This window comes from Phodopus roborovskii, unplaced genomic scaffold (genome assembly GCF_943737965.1).
Source record: "Phodopus roborovskii unplaced genomic scaffold, PHOROB, whole genome shotgun sequence".
In the NCBI taxonomy this organism is placed as follows: Eukaryota; Metazoa; Chordata; class Mammalia; order Rodentia; family Cricetidae; genus Phodopus; species Phodopus roborovskii.
This window is the reverse complement of record NW_026125391.1, coordinates 24,302,501-24,321,143: the sequence shown is the minus strand read 5'-3', so window position 1 is coordinate 24,321,143 and position 18,643 is coordinate 24,302,501. Positions and strand designations below refer to the sequence as shown.

At 45.6% G+C, this 18,643-nt stretch overlaps 1 protein-coding gene across 2 annotated transcripts in view; it reads right to left on the bottom strand.

The window, feature by feature from the left end:
- Positions 1-1,034: 1,034 nt before the first annotated feature.
- Ppp1r21 (protein phosphatase 1 regulatory subunit 21) overlaps positions 1,035-18,643 on the bottom strand; it is a 59,642-nt gene continuing 42,033 nt past the window's right edge. The window contains exons 17-22 of one of the 2 annotated variants that reach the window (XM_051175239.1): positions 18,192-18,434; positions 10,959-10,991; positions 8,857-8,973; positions 6,415-6,513; positions 5,084-5,212; positions 1,035-1,811 (exon numbers count right to left, since the gene is read on the bottom strand). In XM_051175239.1, the coding sequence (XP_051031196.1) occupies positions 1,782-1,811; positions 5,084-5,212; positions 6,415-6,513; positions 8,857-8,973; positions 10,959-10,991; positions 18,192-18,434 (651 nt within the window). In that variant the 3' untranslated portion in view covers positions 1,035-1,781. The remainder of the gene's footprint in view (positions 1,812-5,083; positions 5,213-6,414; positions 6,514-8,856; positions 8,974-10,958; positions 10,992-18,191; positions 18,435-18,643) is intronic. The other variant, XM_051175240.1, reaches the window with a different exon arrangement.

Here is an 18,643-nt window from a genome sequence, read left to right as displayed (position 1 = left end):
TTCCTTATCTGTGTACACTTTGAAACTCATTATAAGAAAGGGATGGCAACCAAGTTAATGGCATAAGTATACTAAACTTGTTTGAGAGTTGGCAAGGTCTGCATAGGAGAGAAGTCAGAGGGCTGAAGAGATGGCTCAGTGGTTAGGTCACTTGCTACATTTGAGGATCCACATGACAGCCTGCAACAGGCCGTGACTCTAGTTCCAAGTGATACAATGCCCTCATACCAGACACACATGTAGTACATGTATATACATTCAGGAAAAGCAGCCAGACACATCAAAAATAAATACTTTCTTTTAAGTCAGAGGAGAAAAAAATCATGCAAGGGCTGGAGCAACAGTGGCAGTTAAGTGCGTCTGCTGCTCTTGCGGAGGACCTTGGTCCCATCCACTGGTCGTTCATAACCATGGAAAGCTCCAGCTCCAGGGGTACAAAGCCTCTGGTCTGTCTCTACAGGCATCTGCTCTCATGTGCGCACACACACACCTACATCACTTTTAAAACTAAAACTTTTTAAAACTGTGTCAAAGGCAAATATTGTATCTGGCCTTTCAATGACTCTGAGACGCTAACCAAAACCTTTACGGGCCTCTGAATGAAGATGTGAAAGAGGAGGCTGGCTAGAGTATGAGGTCACTGAGAAGGGTAACAGTTTCCCCTCCAGATACATAGCACCTTCAGTGGAATACCCCACCCAAAAGTCCTCCCAAGGAGCAGGCTCAGGTGTGCCCAGATTGCCGCAGCCCTCTAAGCATTCATTTTCCATCTGCTAGACAGTGACAACCCATTCAGAACAAAACATCTGCTTGTGGCCTTAGGAGTGGGGTGCAGGGACAGGCACCTAGGGGGTTTGCACTGAAGTGGCATGTGTCTAGGGAAGACCAAGGGGTCCATGCTTGAAAGGGGGCTCCCAGCAAAACTCAAGGGCCTTCTAGAGGCTGAACTGTTCAACAGCTCAGAAAGTTTCTCTCTAGGTTGGTTGGGACTGGGTACACTTTCAGTTTCCTTTATCACATTGTCACAGACAGACTGAGAGGTTCATGTGGGTATGAATTTATTGACAGAATTTCTGTTAGCAATTATTCTAACACAGAGTGCACTGCACAGAGGCAGACATGACAGCAAACCCAAGGGCTCTAAAGGATTCGAGGCTCGAGGCTTGTCACCTCCTTGTCACCTCCAAGGGATGGAGGGAAGGAGAGGGAAGGAGGGAGGAGGAGATGGGGGAAGAGAAGGGGTGGAGGAAATGAGGGAGGGAAGAAAGGGGGGATGGGGAGAAGGAGAGAATGTTTAAAAAGAATCTGAGACATCTTTCAATTATCAATTATAAGAAATGACAATTCAGGAAATAATGACATCTGACAATTTAAGCATTTTATCCAGAAACATATATCTATACCATAGATACCAAATCCATTACCATATAATTGAGTTTGAAAATATACAAAATATTTGTTGTTCTTACATACTGAAATTAAATCCTAATTTCAAAAAGTGCACAGTAAAAACAGCATAAGGAAACTTACAATATCCATGGTTATGTCTATTGTTTTCCATTTGACTGTCAACATCAAATTCTGTATTTGCCTTGCTGTTTACAAATGTACTTCAAATGTCTCAAGGTCACGGACAACACTGGCTAGTTTACTAGGTCCAATGGCACTTCAGCTTCCTGGAGGCCACAAGCGCTTGGTTGTGGAGTCTGCCCGGGGACTCCGGGCAGCAGCTGTAGTCGGTCTGGACGGCACAGTCCAGTCACTGCCCAGCTCCTCGACAACTATCGATTCCTGTTCTTCTTAGAATTTCCCTGTGCAAAGAACAATGGCCATCATAAGAGCACAAACTTCAGGAACAGCACTCACACAGTTTAGGAAGCAGGCTGTCTCCTGTGGAACACTCTGGCTCCCCAGATGGAGAGCAGCTGACCAATTCCCTGCATGTCAGTTTTTATTCACTCATCACAAAGCTGGGACTTTCCCTGCTCCCAACTTCCATGGACCCAATCCTTCTCGGGGCCAAGGGTAGACAACAAAGAAAAGAAGGGACTACCCAGCTTACCAACATTTCCTTTCTTCCTTTTCCTTTTTTTTTTTGAGTGAGGGTTTCTCTGTGTAGTCCTGGCTATCCTAGAACTCACTCTGTAGACCAGGCTGGCCCCCAAATGACAGAGATCAACCTGTCCCTGCCTCCCAAGTGTGGGGATTAAAGGCTCGTGCCACTACCAGACAAAATAGTTTTAGCTCCAATATGATTTTTGTTGTTTAAATAAACAGGTTTGACAGCAGTGGTTCTCAACCTTCTTAATGCTGCAAGCCTTTAATACAGTTCTTCCTGTTGTAGTGACCCTCAACCATAGTTATTTTCATTGCTGCTACTGTTATGAACTGTAATGTAAATATCTGTATTTTCTGGTGACCCCAGAGAGGTCGAGACCCCCAAGTTGAGAACCACTGTTTTAGAGTTTAGAGTACTGGTACACAACACACTCCAACATGGTGGTTTGGCATAATTCTCCTATCTTTGGAGAAGTTCACTTCTTAGGACTACATTCTAATTACACGCCTGAATGATAAGGCCCACACACCACTTCTTCCCATAAGTGGGCAACATTTGCAGAGCACAGACACTAAGAACAAGACTGTAGCACACACAGTGGAGATGTTTACTCGGTATCCAGCAGAGACAATGCTCACTTGGCTGTAAGAAGACACTACAGCAATATAAATTACTAATAACTAGAAGAGTGTGCAAAACAGGTTTATGTCAGGTTGATATAGCTGAAGTCTTATAAGAGGACAGAACATCAATTAAGAAAATGTATCCATAAGATCAGGCTGCAGGCAAGGCTATGGGCATTTTCTTAATTAGTGATTAATGGGGCAAGGCCCAGCCCACTGTGGGTGAGCAAGCCAGGGGAAATAAGCCAGTAAGCAGTACCCTCCAAGGTCTCTCTATCAGCTCCTGCCTCCAGGTTCCAGCCCTCCTTGAGTTTCTGTCCTGACTTCTTTTAGGGATGAACAGTGATGTGGAAGTGTGAGCCAAATAAACCCTTTGTTCCCCAGCTTGCTTTTTGGTCACAGTGTTTCCTCGCAGCAATAGTAACCCTGACTAAGACAAGAAGAAAGCAAAACACAGGGCTTACAGAATGACCAAAGAATGGTTAAGAACCCCACTCTGAGCTGAAGGGAGGCTTCTTACTTGGATCTAATAATCCAGGTATTTTAAGGAATAATGTTTAGAGAAAACTTGAAAGTTCCAGAATTTCTGCAGAAGCTACAGTCCAACTTGCTCACCTCACACAATGTGTGTGCAGAGAGGGGCTAAAGCATTTCTCTAGAGTTGCTGTCACTGTTTCTTAAATGCTAGGTGCTACAATAAATGAAGTCATAGAAAACCAAAGATGATCTCTTTGGTGTGTGTGTGTGTGTGGTGTGTACTCTACTGTGACCAGAAATATAACCAAGTCATGAGAGTAAAGGGAAGCATTCAGGAAAGGACCACACCTCCTGCCTACAAGGTCACACTTCCAGAAGCACAAGTAGCTGGAAAACCATAATGAGAAACATACTGGCTGCTCAGCACACAGAGATTGCCCAGACAAGTACCAGTAGTGCCTCCCCACACCGTGAGAAGTCAATGAACATCCTGAAACTGTGCTGAGGAGGGTTGTGTAACGCCGGCTCCAATGTAGCGACCCACCATGTCCTCCAGGGAAACCTGGCTGAGCAGGGACTGGGTCTACTCCACCAGTGTAAACTACAGCTGCATCTCTCTACCGCCTCCTCAGCTCACAGGTGGGTAGTAGAGGACTGCCTGGCTTACAAAAATGCACCAATCGTCTGAGATGGTGCAATGCCTGGTGCCATAAAGCTTACATTCATAGAAAAGAGGCTTCATATGACCCTTCATTAACAGAGACATGGTACATGGAAATGCATCCCATCCTAAGCACATTACCCAGTATCTGCTGACTGGTTCAGTCACAGGCTCTATGAGAAACAAAAATCAACAGGAATCCTGGAGATACAATGATTATCATTCCTAGGTTATCTGGGAATAAATAAGGACTCCAGTTCACTCCTGGGCAAATACCCAAAGGAGGCCATTTCCTGCTGCAGGGACATCTGCACATCCATGTTTATTGCTGCTCTATTCACAGCAGCCAGGGAACGGAACTAGACGCCCATCAGCAGATGAAAAGGTAATGGAAAGGTGGGGGATATGTAATATGCAATGTTATTCAGCTGTAAAGAAAAGTGAGATCTGCAGAAAAATGGATGGGTGTGGGATGCATACTACTATCAGAAGTGACCTAAACTGAAAATGAAAAAAAAAAAAAAAAGCACATGTTCCCCCATATATGTATCCTAGCCTCTAATGTAAACAAGTATGCATGTAAACAGGTCTAAGTATGGATAGGTACAACTTAGAAAAGAAATCAAGAGAGGGTAACATGAGGACACAGTGTAGGCAAGGGGACACATGGACACATGATTTTGTTTGTTGTTGTTGTTGCCAGTTTCAGCTCTGTTTCTTCTTTGTGTGGCTGCAGTGGATAACTGAATAAAACTGTAATGGATGGACAGTGCAAAGACAGAGCCCTAAGTGAGGCCTGGGGTCTCCCAACACACAGTTCACTGAGAGGGGCAGAGTTTGGGACTGGGTAAGGGTCTCAGTGGCCTCCTTCAGCTGTGTGAGCCTTTTGTTTGTGAATTAATGAGAATAAATGGTTTTACTGAATGAAACAACCTTGTAGGGGTCACCCAAATACCATTAGGATCTTATACAGACATTGTGGTCTCCCTCCTGAGGCCATCTGCTAGTCCCCCTCATGCCTACACACAGCAAAAATGTCAAAGCTTAGACTCAGTCAAAGAAAGGAGTTTCTTTTTGGACAGAAAAAGGAAGTGAAGATGATTCACAAGCACTTACTCCTAATCTTCCTCTTGAAACACATCACAGTGAAGTATCCCCACAGCTGCACTGAACACCCCCATGTCCCCACACATACAGCCGCACTGAACCCCCATCCCCCCACAGCTACATTAAACCCCCACCCCACCCCACCCCCACACACACCTTACTGGACATCTTCAGCGTGTCAATCTCCTCCCTCTGCTTGGACAGGGTCTCGTTCATGCTGCACAGGTGGTCACTCATCATGCTTAACTGGTCCTCGTAGCTCCTCTTGGTGGTCGTCAGCTCATCCTGAAGAGCAGGGGCAAAGAGAGGCCTGTCAAAGACACTCCTTTATTACAAGCATCTGGAAACCTATCACGACGGCCTAACTGATCAGTGAACACAAAATTAAGGCATGGGGCCAAATGGAAGGACAAAGTGAAAAGAGACTCGGGGAATGGATCAGGGTCAGAGACCTATCTAATCAATGAAGTGTTTGCTCTGCAAGCAGGAGGCATCCCTAGCACCCACATAGAGAAGCTGGGTTGGGTGGTACACACTAGGAATCACAGCACTGGGGAGGGAGAAGGATCCCTGGGACTCACCGACAAGCTAGCCAGCCAACTTGGCAAGTTTGAGGCACATGCTTACACAATGTACCTGTGCATGACATGTAAGCACTCTCCTTGGCTGGGTACAGAACTGTCAAAAGCCTGAGGCGAACTGACTCTTCAAAGCACCCTAGTTTTCAAAGGCCTGGCACAGACCCCAGCCTTCTGCACCTTCCCAGGCACAAGGATCCGCCTCCTGTCTCATGCTGCCCTCAGCGCCTTGAATGTCTCCTAAGCAATCTAAGAAGTTGATCTGGAACACAGACCACTGTGTCCCTGGGTTTTCCTGTGTCTACCTCAGGTTGATATCAACAGAGGCTTCCTGAAAGGAGAGGTCTGAAACTGGAATTTGATTTATTTACTTATGCATTTATATACATATTGAAGCAGGGTCTCACTGTGTAGCCCTGGCTGTCCTGGAGCTCACTGTGTAGACCAGGCTGGCCTGGAACTCAGAGGTCCTCCTGCCTCTGCCTCCAGAGTATTGGGATTAAAGGTGTGAGCCACCATGACCAGCAAAAGCAAAGCTGTGAAACTGAGCAGTGAGGAAGGAGGAATGTTTTGCAGCTGCACTCTTGGGTTTATTTAGGCCAGTTTCTGAAACAAGATAGAACAAGCCTGCAGGCAGTGATGATGAGTGTTTATTTAAGAAAGAGGAGAAAGAAGAATTTTGGGTAAGTACAAATAAACAAATGCAGACTATGGAAGAATTTGAAACAAACTTCAAATCAGAAACAAGGATGATGGCCAATCTTTGCCTGGTATAAGCAATGTGTCGCTTTCAGATGAGTTAGCAATCAAGTGGCTTGAAAAAGGTGTGTTGAAGGCCAGAAATCACCACTTCCCAAGGAAAGGCTGGGTTTGCTGGACTCACGGCAGTCAGTACATCCAGGGACTCACCTGAAGCCTGCTGCTGTTCTGACTGGCTAGCTTCATCTCCTCTGTCAGCGTCTCCTTACACTTCTCCGCCAGGGCTAGTCTCTTGGACAGCGCTCGGCACTGTATAATCAAAACATCCAACTTTATCCTGGGAAGATTGGTAGGTTATATAGTCACCAAAGCCCTCACTCACTCACTCTCTACTCCACCCCACAAACTCTCTGCTGAATACACTTGGTGGAGGACAAGGGTGGAAGATAAAGCCCCATCCTCTTATTTTGATAAGGAAAAAAAGGCCGGCAATCTTAGTCCAGTGATTGCAAAGCACATTAGTCTCCATTTACATGGGATCCATTTTTCCTCCTGATGGATGGAGGACCCTGGCTACCTTAAAAGCAGTCACAGGCTGCCTGCCAACCATCACCCTATCTAAGATGTTTCCTTTGGGTTTGAAATTCTTCACTAGAGACCCCAACACAGGAGCCACAACACCTTTATTATCCCACCCAGACTTACGCTGTCTGTATGGGGAAAGCGAATGTTTTCTCTAGAAGTTTTACTAAACCCAGATGATGCAAGACAGGGCAGATGAGAAAGAAAAGAGGAAAGTTTACTTCACATTATTGTTCAGGCAAGGGGCATTTGAAGACACACATTTGAATGCTGTGTGGACATCAGGATCTCCAACTGTCCTTTCCAGTAAAGTCACAAAGGGGAGGCACTACTTCCTGTTTGTTTATAGAGAACAAACTAGGACAATCTAAAAATTCTTGTGCCATAACTGTGCTGAAAACATTTACTAAAATAGGTAGATCTCATGAAAATGAGACAGCCTAAAATTTCCCTAGTTACTCATTTGTTCTCAAGAAAATTTCAGGACAGTTTGTACGATCCTATCAGCCTCTTCCCTCGTGCTCAGCACTGACCCTGACCAAGAGGAAGAGAGCAAGGATGGCACGGTCCACAGGAAGATGACAATCACATCTGGGACACGAATCCAGAGCAGACAGGGAACCAGAAATGATGGCATCAGTTGCACATACAGCTCAAGAAACAGCAGTTTCCCCGTCAGCCAGCCTGTTTGCTGACCCCCTCTCTCTAGACACTGTAACAAGCAGTCACAAGTGGCCAACCAAAAAAAAGGTGGTACAGCAGCTCCCTACACATGGGAAAAAACACAAAGTCCTTTTCTACCTCTAGCAACTGGCTGCCTGTCAACCTCTTCATCTCCCAAAGTGTACCATCCCTTCCTTTTCTGTGTAACGACTTAAGTGGTACAATTCTCTGCCTGTCTCTTTAATAAATTCTTACCATAAAGTGTGAGCCAGACTTAAAGACCCTACATGCACCCACCCAACCTTCTTTCCTCTTCATTCTTTAATATTTGTACGTATTTCATTCACTTCCCCTTCAACTTTGTAAACTCTATTTATAGTGAATAGTGGGTTTTAATTATATGAATTATTGAGTAAAGGAAGAAGAAAATGTGAAAAAAGATTTTATCTCTTACAAGTTAAATTAGGCGACCTTTTTCATTTTCTCACTCAAACTCAGTCCTATAGACATCTCATTTGGAAATGGGAACCCGCTGGGCTGGAGAGACAGTTCTGCTGGTAAACTGCTTGCTGTGAGAGCATGGGGGCCTAAGATCCTCAGCAGCCATGCAAGAAAGCCAAACATGGTGGCACAGGCCTGTTAATCCCAGAGCTGACAGTGCAGAGCCTGGGTCTAGCCAGCCAGCCCAACTGACCAATAGCTCTGGTTCAGTGTGAGGCTGTGCCTGAAAGAACTGGAGAATGAGGGAGGAGTATGTGACACTGACCTCTGGATTGCACAGGTGCACGCACAGATGTGTGTACATGTGTATCACGTGCACACACACACACACACACACACACACACACAGACATTGAGGAGAATTTTTAAAGATGGGCTGGCAAGATGGCTCAAAGGATAAAGGTGCCATCAAGCCTCATGACCTGAGTTTGATCCCTAACCCACATGGTAGAAGAGAGCCAATTCCTGTAAGCTGTTCTCTCGGGTCTACATGTGCTAGCACTCCCCCACATACACCCAGTGAGTAAATGTAAAACCAAAAGAGGTCAGGTGCATTTTACTGTTCACTTTGCCCATGTGAAAATCTCTTCATCTACGAGTATCCTCTACCACTAACAAGTAATCTCTACTAATCCTCCAAAACTCACAACACAGGGCCACAGAAAGGCTGCCTAAGCCCGCCATCTCTTTTGCAGGAACTTGGAAATGACACGTGAAGTCTTACACTTAACTGAAATGAAGATGCTGGAGTGGCATGTGGACTAATCACCACGAGTTACCAACCACCCAGAAACACGTGCACAGACACAGAAAGTGATGGCATCCCTCTTCCAGCAGATGGAGAACAGAACTGTGACCTGACTTGAAGGGTCAGGCAGAAGCAGCGATCTTATTGCCTCCACTCACCTCGGCGTAGAAGTGCACTGACTTACTGTCAGCCAGCTGCAGCTGAGACGTGAGCTCCGCTATCCTGGCCATGTAGTGATTCTTAATTAGGTCTTCACGGGACTCCACATCCGGGACCTAAGCAGAACACGGACCAAAGATGCTAGTAAGAAGGGCAGTTCTAGCAAAGGAAACAAAGACCACACTTTCCTTATGCAGCATCTGCCTGTGTCTGAAGGTCCCCAGAAGAAAACAGCACCAGATTGAAGTTCTGGGGAGCTTCCAGGCAGCATGGTTTCCATTCACCTGTCCACTCATTCTTGTTTTGTTTTGTTTTTTGAAGTAGAGTGCTGCCAAGCATCCAGGGATAAACTCAAATGCACAATCCTCCTGCACCAACCTCCTAAGTGCTTAGATTATAGGTGTGAGTCATCACACACAGTTCTGACCAGCTTTTATCAGCCATAAACCTAACTTTCAAAATCTCCATTTTTCTGATGAACATGGCCTCTTTAATCGGAAGGGGACAGAGAACAGGGGAATATTGGTTGGAACCCCTGGTTTTTTATTGATGTATAGACTATATACACATACAGTACTGGGTTTCAGTTTGTAAGTGCATATACATTTTGCTAGTCCTACAAACTATCTTCTCCCTCCTTCCATGAGTCCCCATCATTCCAGATAGTCATATTATGCTTTCCTGTATCTATATAAAATCTAGGACCACAAATGGGAGAAAACATGATATTTATCTTTCTGAACCTGACTTAGTCTACTTCATATGACAATCTCTAGTTATAGCCATTTTCTTGCAAACAATATATCATTCTTTATGGCTTCATAAAATTCCATTATGAAAATATACTACGTTTTTGGCATTTCTCTGCCGATGGACACCTAGTTTGATTGAACGATTTGGCTACTCCGAACAATGCTGCAATAGACATCTAGTGTAACCTCTATGTTATGTTGACTCGGTCCTGTGGAACCCTTATATTTGGAATATTGTTTTCTTCACCCTTAAATTTTCTTCAGGAAAATGGAGTGCTCATAAACACACTAATAAATTAAACAAAATTGAACTGTTTAGGGTCTTTGTTCTAGACTGTTCCAGATTGGCACTTTTCTGAGTTATACTAGCAATGACAAATAATTGAGCCAAATTTAAAAATTCCTGAAGCTCAGTATTACCTTTGAAATAAGTAAGAAAATGACAGAATGCTGAGTAATATTATATTAAGGTGTGTTTAATTCTGTGAAGCTGTGATTCTTTGTCTGTCCAAAACACCTGATGGTCTAATAAAGAGCTGATTGGCCAATAGCAAGGCAGGGGAGAGGAATAGGCGGGGCTGGCAGGCAGAGACGATAAATATGGGGAGAAATCTGAGAGAAAGGGATCTGGGTATGAGAGAGGAAGGAAGAGGACTTCAGGGGCCACCCACCCACCCACCCAGTTACACAGTCAGACACAGAGGAAGAAGGAAAGAGAAGGTATACAGGAACAGAGATAAAAGCCCCAAGGCCAAAGATAGATGGGATAACTTAAGAAAAGCTGGCAAGAAACAAGCCAAGCTAAGGCTGGGCCTTCATAACTAAGAAAAAGCCTCTGTGTGTGATTTGTTTGGAAGCTGGGAGGCCCCTCAAAAAGCCAAAAGAGTGAAACATTGCACAACAGAATCTACAAGCCTCCGAGGGCCATCATGGCCGCACTAAGTGATGAGCTCGGCTTCTTCAGTTTTTGTTTACTGGTCACTTGCAAAACCATATTTCAAGTACTTCAAAATTCAAATGTATGAGCACATGTGACAAGTCACCCAAGATCTGGGCTCACTCACAGTAAGCACACACGGAGGCCAGAGAAACCCTGCGCTCTGTCAAAACTGTGGAAGTCGGCCACTGAACAAGGCGCTTTAAACCAGGCTCTAAACCACCACCGGCTGCTTGCTGATGACAGCATGGAAGGAGCGACCAAAGCACCATGGAAGCACCAATGAGAGAAAGACACTCTCTTCCTTGTAAGAATCATCAGAAACACACACACAAAGACAGCCACCAGAATCGGTCCACAAACATACATCATACATGTACCAATAGGCAACATGATGTCGAGTGAACATTACCTCACTGTCTGACATCCTGGTTAAAATCCCAATCTAGAAGATAAAGAAAAAGCACTGTTAGAACAGAAGATCTACATTTCAGACACAAGAAGTTAACACCCTAGAGTGTGTTCTCTTTTTGGTCTGCGCTGGTCCACAGACCACTGGTAACGCAGGCCAGATCACTGTGGATGCTCATGGCTTCTGCCATGGGTCACAATGGTGACCACTGCCAAATGTTCTAACAAAATGCTGATTCACCCAACAAACTATCCAGGAGGAGCAGGAGGGCAATCAACTTCGACCCAATGGCATCATTTCCAACATCATCAACATGGATGGTCGGATGGAGACCACAATCACTGAACGTGCTGAAGGGAACACACAAATAAGCACTTTGTGTAAAAACTCAAAAGGAAGCAGCACACTTTACATAATGTTTCCAACACATCAATAAACATTAGTTTGAGACCTCATACAAATATATATGTAATTTTAGATAAATCAGAATACAACCCCATTTTTTCTCAAATTTGCTTTTATAGATTAAGACTTAAAAAAAAAAAATAGGACTGGGGGTGGCTCAGTGATAGAGAGCTCACCTCATACGCTGAGGTCCTAAGGTTCAATCCTAACCACTACCACCCTCCCTTAAAAAAAGAAAAGGATGTCAAAACCAGGTATGATTGCAGAATTCAAGTTACTGTCCAAGGCAGCAGGATGGGTGGAACACATGAGGACTTAGGAAAACTACTGGAGACTTTTCTTCTCAGTGGGTTCTGCTGATTAGGGATGACCTCCAGGGGGCTGTGTGCATAGATTCTCAACCATCCTCAAGTGTATCATAATACTCCCCAGCCTCTGCCCACCACCCTTTTGGAGATAGTTTCCCTCTATAACCATGGCTGGCCATGAAATCATGGCAAGCCTCCCAGCACAGACAGCCAGGTGCTGGGATGACAAGTGTGCCTGTGACTCTGAGGACTGGGTGCTGTGAGTTCATGGATGTTCCACCTATCTAGCTACAAAGAGTCTTCCGTAAGAATTTTTGGTTACAGAAGAGCTGCAATTTTCTCCTCAGGGAAGCACGAGCAGCCATTTGTCTGTTTCTCTTTAAGTTAAAAACTGTTTATCACAAAGCTATGTCTGTGCCCCTTTACTACTCCTGCTCCTTACTCCCAGGTTTGAAAGGTACCACACAGTCCTTCAAAGGAATGGACTATATATTTCTCATATTCTACTAACAAGAGTACAAACCTAACAATCTTGTTAGAACATATTTGATGGGGTTGGGGATTTAGCACAGGGGTAGAGCACTTGCCCAGCAAATGCCAAGGCCCTGAGTTCAGTCCTCAGCTCCAGAAAAAAAAAAAAAAAAAAAAAAAAAAGACAAAAAGAATATATTTAGTAATGAGGATCAACAAACTTGTAATATTCATGTCTTCTAGCTCTGTAGTTCTTTAAGACTTATTTTTAATTATGTACACACATGTATATGTGTGTATGGGTATGTGCACCATGAGTTCAGTGCCCCTGAGGTTTAGATGAGGGCATCAGATCCCCCCGGAGATGGAGTTACAAGAGACTGTGAACTGCCAGACCTGGGTGCAGGCAACCAGATTCAGGTCTCTCACAAGAGCAAGACCTGCTCCGAGCCACTGAACCATGTCTCCAGTCATATTAGGTAATTCTAACCTTAAACTAAGAGTGATGTACCCCAAGGAAATCACCTAATATGCAGAGAGAATCCTACATAAAAATGAGATGATAGTTACCTATGCTCAACCACAGGGAAGCTAAAACACGTTAGATAAGGAACACTGTGGAGTCAGTGTCTAGAAGGGTAGATGTGGAATACTGTGGAGTCAGTGTCTACAAGGTTAGATAGGGAACACTGTGAAGACAGCTTCTAGAGTCTCTGATAACACAATATGCATTAACTTTATCCTATAGCACAATTTTTATCAATCATATATAAAATTTTTTATAAAGAAATTTAATAGTAATATGTATTCAGGATAATGTCACTGATTTTTTTTTTTACTCCTGTTATTTTTAGTTACCTCTAGTGTATGTGGATAATTTTTATATCTAAAGTAATTTAGATATAAAAGTCCACTAATTTAAGCAATGTTTTTAATTAAACAAAATGTGAACATTTGTATTGCTCTACATTTTTTTTCTTTCTTGAGATTATTATCTGTTTTTACAATAATGAACCCGTGGCTATGTGGTTGAATTCAGTGCTGGATAGTTTAATGAAAATAATTAACATTTGGCCTCTGAAATACTACAGGGCTTCAAACAGTCAATTTATATCTGGTACTGCTCATTTGGCCTTAAAGTGACCTCTTAGATTGAAGGCTGTGTCCCTTTTGAATCAACTGATGCTGAACCAGGCAGGCTTGTTTCGTTTCTCTCACCCAAGATAAAGGCAGTTCAAGGTGTGGTCACCCATAGCCACAGCCACAGATTTAGGTCACTGTGTTTACCTAAGGGTGGGCAGAGGAGATTTTAAAAGGCTGCAAGGCAGAAACAGCAAAATCAGCAACGGGTCTCTTCACCCTGCTGTCTGCCCTGTGGGAGGCAGGGCCAGGCCCTCTGGCAGGGATCTGCCATGTGCGGCAGAGAGAGAGAATCGAATGGGCAAACTTTTCTCATCTGCATCGCCTGCCTTCAACTCCTGATCAGATTTAAAACCCTCTCAGGTCACCCCTCCTGTGACATCGTTCTCCACCGACTGACCTGCCCTGTGACTTCACAACACTCCATGCAGAAGGCTAGGGAGTTCATGTTAGATCAAAGGCAACCAAGGGAGGGCAAGAATTCCACTCTATACCGTAGTGCGTGAATAAGAAGAGGCACCAGCCTTTCTCGAACTTCGAACATCAAAGACAGTATCTGAAATAGCAGTATGCGGTTCAACTACGCTTAAATTCCAATTAGAGTTAAATTTGAGAGTCAAAGAGGAGGAAAGAGCAGCTGGTGAGAGGAGGCGGCACCACGGTGACAGGAGTCATGAGTAAGCAGGTACCCGGGTAAAAGAACAGTTTCAAAGGCAGGCGACTCACAACACAAAGCTGAATATCAGAAGCAGCATTCAGTGTGGTTCACACAAGAGAAATGAGCACGATTAGGCCTTCAATGGCAAACAAATGGACTGAATTCTACAAATAACAGAAAGCCACTCAGCCCAGGAGTTAGAGAGTGCTCATTCTTAAATAGACTCTAGGAAAAGCAGATGGCACCTTTAGGAGGTGACAGGCAGGCACAGAAGACAAGGCTGTGTGTACACATGCTAACTGAACACCCTACTTAAAGCAAGAACAACTTCCAAAAGCACCAGCCACCCCCACACACAGTACAGTCGCCACTCAGGCCCAGGCCCAGTGCTGCTTGGTATGGAAGGAGCTTCATGTCCCCGGGAATTCTTGTTTACATGGGGAAGAGTGTTCACCATTTCAGGGTTCAAGGAAAAAACAGGCCTCAGCTTTCAGCCACTGACATCACTGCCATGTAGACCAGTTTCCAACGCCATCTCCTCAGAAAGCCAAGCAGCCAATGAACACAAGATTGAGAGTGTCCCCGAGTGCACTGTTTCTGCGCCCACTCATCTTCAATAGTAGAATGGACAATGCCTCCAGTTTCACACCCCTACAATTCCACCCGAGGATGAACTGAGGTTACACACTTCCACGTTTGCAGATGCAGTTTGACAAATTATTACGACAGTCCCTGCAGCAACTAGGGGCATAACCTCGGGCTAGGCTGGTGCATGGATACTTCCTGGCCATCAGCAACTCTACAGCCAGCACAAGTGTAAGTGAAAAGGAATGGATGCAGGGTAGGGGTTGAAGGGGTGGAAGGATGTCTGACAGCGGAGAACAGTCAGACAGTGGAGAACAGTCAGACAGTGGCAAACAGTGAGACAGTGGGGAACAATCAGACAGTGGAGAACAGTCTGAGAATAGAGAACAGTCAAACAGCAGAGAATAGTCTGACAGTGGGGAACAGTCAGTGGAGAACAGTCAGACAGTGGAGAACATCAGACAGTAAAGAACAGTCTGAGAGTAGAGAACAGTCAGACAGTGGGGAACAGTCAGACAGTGGAGAATAGTCTAACAGTGGGGAACAGTCAATGGAGAACAGTCGAACAGTGGGGAACAATCAGACAGTGAAGAACAGTCTGAGAGTGGAGAACAGTCAGACAGCGGAGAACAGTCAGACAGTGGGGAACAATCAGACAGTGAAGAACAGTCTGAGAGTGGAGAACAGTCAGACAGCAGAGAATAGTCTGACAGTGGGTAGCAGTCAGCAGAGAAGAGTCAGACAATGGAGAACAATCAGACAGTGGGGAACAGTCAGACAGTAGGGAAGAGTCTGCAGAGAATAGTCTGACAGTGGGGAACAGTCAGACAGTGGGGAGAACAGTCAGACAGTGGGGAACAATCAGACAGTAGAGAACAGTCTGAGAATAGAGAACAGTCAAACAGCAGAGAATAGTCTGACAGTGGGGAACAGTCAGACAGTGGGGAGAATAGTCAGACAGTGGGGAACAATCAGACAGTGAAGAACAGTCTGAGAGTGGAGAACAGTCAGACAGCGGAGAATAGTCTGACAGTGGGTAGCAGTCAGCAGAGAAGAGTCAGACAATGGAGAACAATCAGACAGTGGGGAATAATCAGACAGTGGAGAACAGTCTGTGAGTAGAGAACAGTCAGACAGTGGGGAACAGTCTGTGGAGACAGTGTGACACACTGATGAGGATAGGATGACTCTGGAAGTGGTTCCTTCAGTAATTCAAGGGTGACTAGGCTGCCACACTATCAAACAATCCTTGGCCAGATTTTAAATTCAATTATTTATTGAATGTCTCATCCATGTATCTGCTATTTAGTTCAATAAAAACATGCTGCTTTTGTTTACTGTTTTATATGTATGTATTTTTTTTTCTGAACAATCTAAGAGATTGCTCAGTGGATAAAGGCACTCAGTGCCAGACCCACATGGTAGAAGGTGAGACCCTCCATGTATGGCCATGTATGGCTCTGGACACTTCCACACCATAAATAAACTGAATAAAAGTAAGCACTGACATCATAATATCTTATCCTAAATCTGACTTTTATCTAAAAAGAAACCTGAAGATAGGTCTCTAATGCAGAGGTTCTCAACTTGTGGATCATAACCCTTTAGGGGGCCGCGTATCAGATATTTACATCACAATTCATAACAGTAGCAAAATTACAGATATGAAGCAGCAATGACATAATGTTCGGTTGGGGTCACCACAGCATGAGGAACTGTATTAAAGGGTCCCGGTGTTAGGAAGGTTGAGAACTACTGCTGCAATGCTTACAACGCCATAACCACACCTAAAAAGACAAGTCCTCTGGGATTGAACACTGCTGAGAGAGAGGCCTGTGCCTGTCTTGGGAATAAAAGCGCTCGTACACCTGTCACATATGGCCTCTACTAGATGCAGGTAAGTCTGAGGCACCAGGAGGGTGGTGGCATCAGTGAGCCAGCTGATACCTTTGTATGTACCTGAGCAATGCATCCTGTGGAGGCACCACAATTCTCTTCCTCCCCTCCCCTGCACAGCTCCCCTCCCCTCCCCTGCACAGCTCTCCCCCCTCCCCTATACAGCTCCCCTCCCCTGCACAGCTCCCCTCCCCTGCACAGCTCCCCTCCCCTGCACAGCTCCCCTCCCCTCCCCTATACAGCTCCCCTCCCCTGCACAGCTCCCCTCCCCTGCACAGCTCCCCTCCCCTGCACAGCTCCCCTCCCCTGCACAGCTCCCCTCCCCTGCACAGCTCCCCTCCCCTCCCCTGTACAGCTCCCCTCCCCTCCCCTGTACAGCTCCCCTCCCCCTCCCCTGTACAGCTCCCCTCCCCTCCCCTGCACAGCTCCCCTCCCCTGTACAGCTCCCCTCCCCTCCCCTGTACAGCTCCCCTCCCCTCCCCCTGTACAGCTCCCCTCCCCTCCCCTGCACAGCTCCCCTCCCCTGTACAGCTCCCCTCCCCTCCCCTGTACAGCTCCCCTCCCCCTCCCCTCTACAGCTCCCCTCCCCTCTACAGCTCCCCTCCCCCTCCCCTCTACAGCTCCCCTCCCCTCCCCTCTACAGCTCCCCTCCCCCTCCCCTGCACAGCTCCTTCCCCCTCACTTGCACAGCTCTCCTCCCCTCCCCTGCACAGCTCCCTCCCCTCCCCTGCACAGCTCTCCCCCCTCCCCTATACAGCTCCCCTCCCCTGCACAGCTCTCCTCCCCCCTCACCTGCAGAGATTGCTCTGACTCTGACACCTCCCCTCTCTGATTTCTCTTTTTCTTGACTTTCCTATTTTGTTTTTTATTACAGGCAGAGAGTGTAACTAGAAAACTTTATAAAAATAATCATGAATGCTGCAAATGCCAAGACAGCTGTGTCTTTACCTTCTAAATCTCAATAATCAAAAAGAAGGCAGGGTAGGTGAGACTGTCGGCCCAATGACCCCTGACAAGAAACCAAACCGTGCACCTGGGATATTCTATGTCGCATGCACATTCCAAGCTCTGCACTTGCTGGGGCACACTATGAAATTCTTTTAAAGTGGCCTTAGTGGTCATCCTAGAAAAGTTAGGTGTTTGTGGGGTTGGAAGTTTAGCTCCGTGACAGACCACACACATAGCAAATACAAGGTTCCGGGTTCAATCCTCAGTGCAGAGAGGGTGGGGGCAGGGTGGAAAATCCCAAAAAAGACCAAAGAACAAGAAAGTTGGGTATTGGTCCTTGGTTGGAAACAATTCCATCTTGGAACTGTTTTCAGGAGGAGCAGGATCATACTAGATTTGACTTACTGCATCTTCTCCAGAAACAGCTCTGGCCACGTGGACATCCAGTAAAACCTCATATAATTTAGCAGAGTTACTTTCTGAAGAGACAAGCTGCTTTTATTTAAAGCACAGAGAGAAACGGACATGTTATTTAGATGAGCTTATTTATGTCTCTCTGAAATTCACACATGATGGAATTAGGAGGAGGGCCCTTGGGAGATGTCCTACTGGATAACAGAGACTCAGGAGGCTGGTTCACCACTTTTGACATGACTGGAAAGACAGCCAGCAGTGAACCAGGAAGTGCACCCTGGAGAGGCACCGCCTCTTGGACTTCCCAGCCTCCTGCTGCTGCCACTGTTTTCTTATAGGAATAGGTTGTGTCTTTATCAATTACCACTAAAATAAACTGTAGGCAAGGGCAAGCAGGAAGACACTCACCAGACTGGCGCTCTGCACAGGCTCTGACGGGACCTTGGCTGCAGCTTCCTCCTGGCAGGGAGTTGTGGACACAGTGGCATTTTCCTGGACCAGCCCAAGCAGCTGTGCACTGCTTGTACTCCTCAGCCTATCTGCCATCCGCTGGTTTTCTTTCTCCAGCTTGATTTTGGCTAACTGTGCTTCTAGCATCCAATGTTCTTTTTCCTGTTCCAGTTTCGAAATCTTTTCCAAACTCTGTTGAACCTTAAAAAGGGAAAGATTTTCCATCTTTGAGAATGACAGGGACAGAACGTAGTGGGGGCTGTAAAAGCAACAAACAAATGCTGGGTATTTGTTATATGAGACATCAAAGGAATAATCCTAAATTCAAAAAATGAGCCAGCTACTTAAAAATCTGTTTCCATCAAAGGATTCATGGGAAGACAGCTCAGTCAGGAAGTGTGGATCTGAGT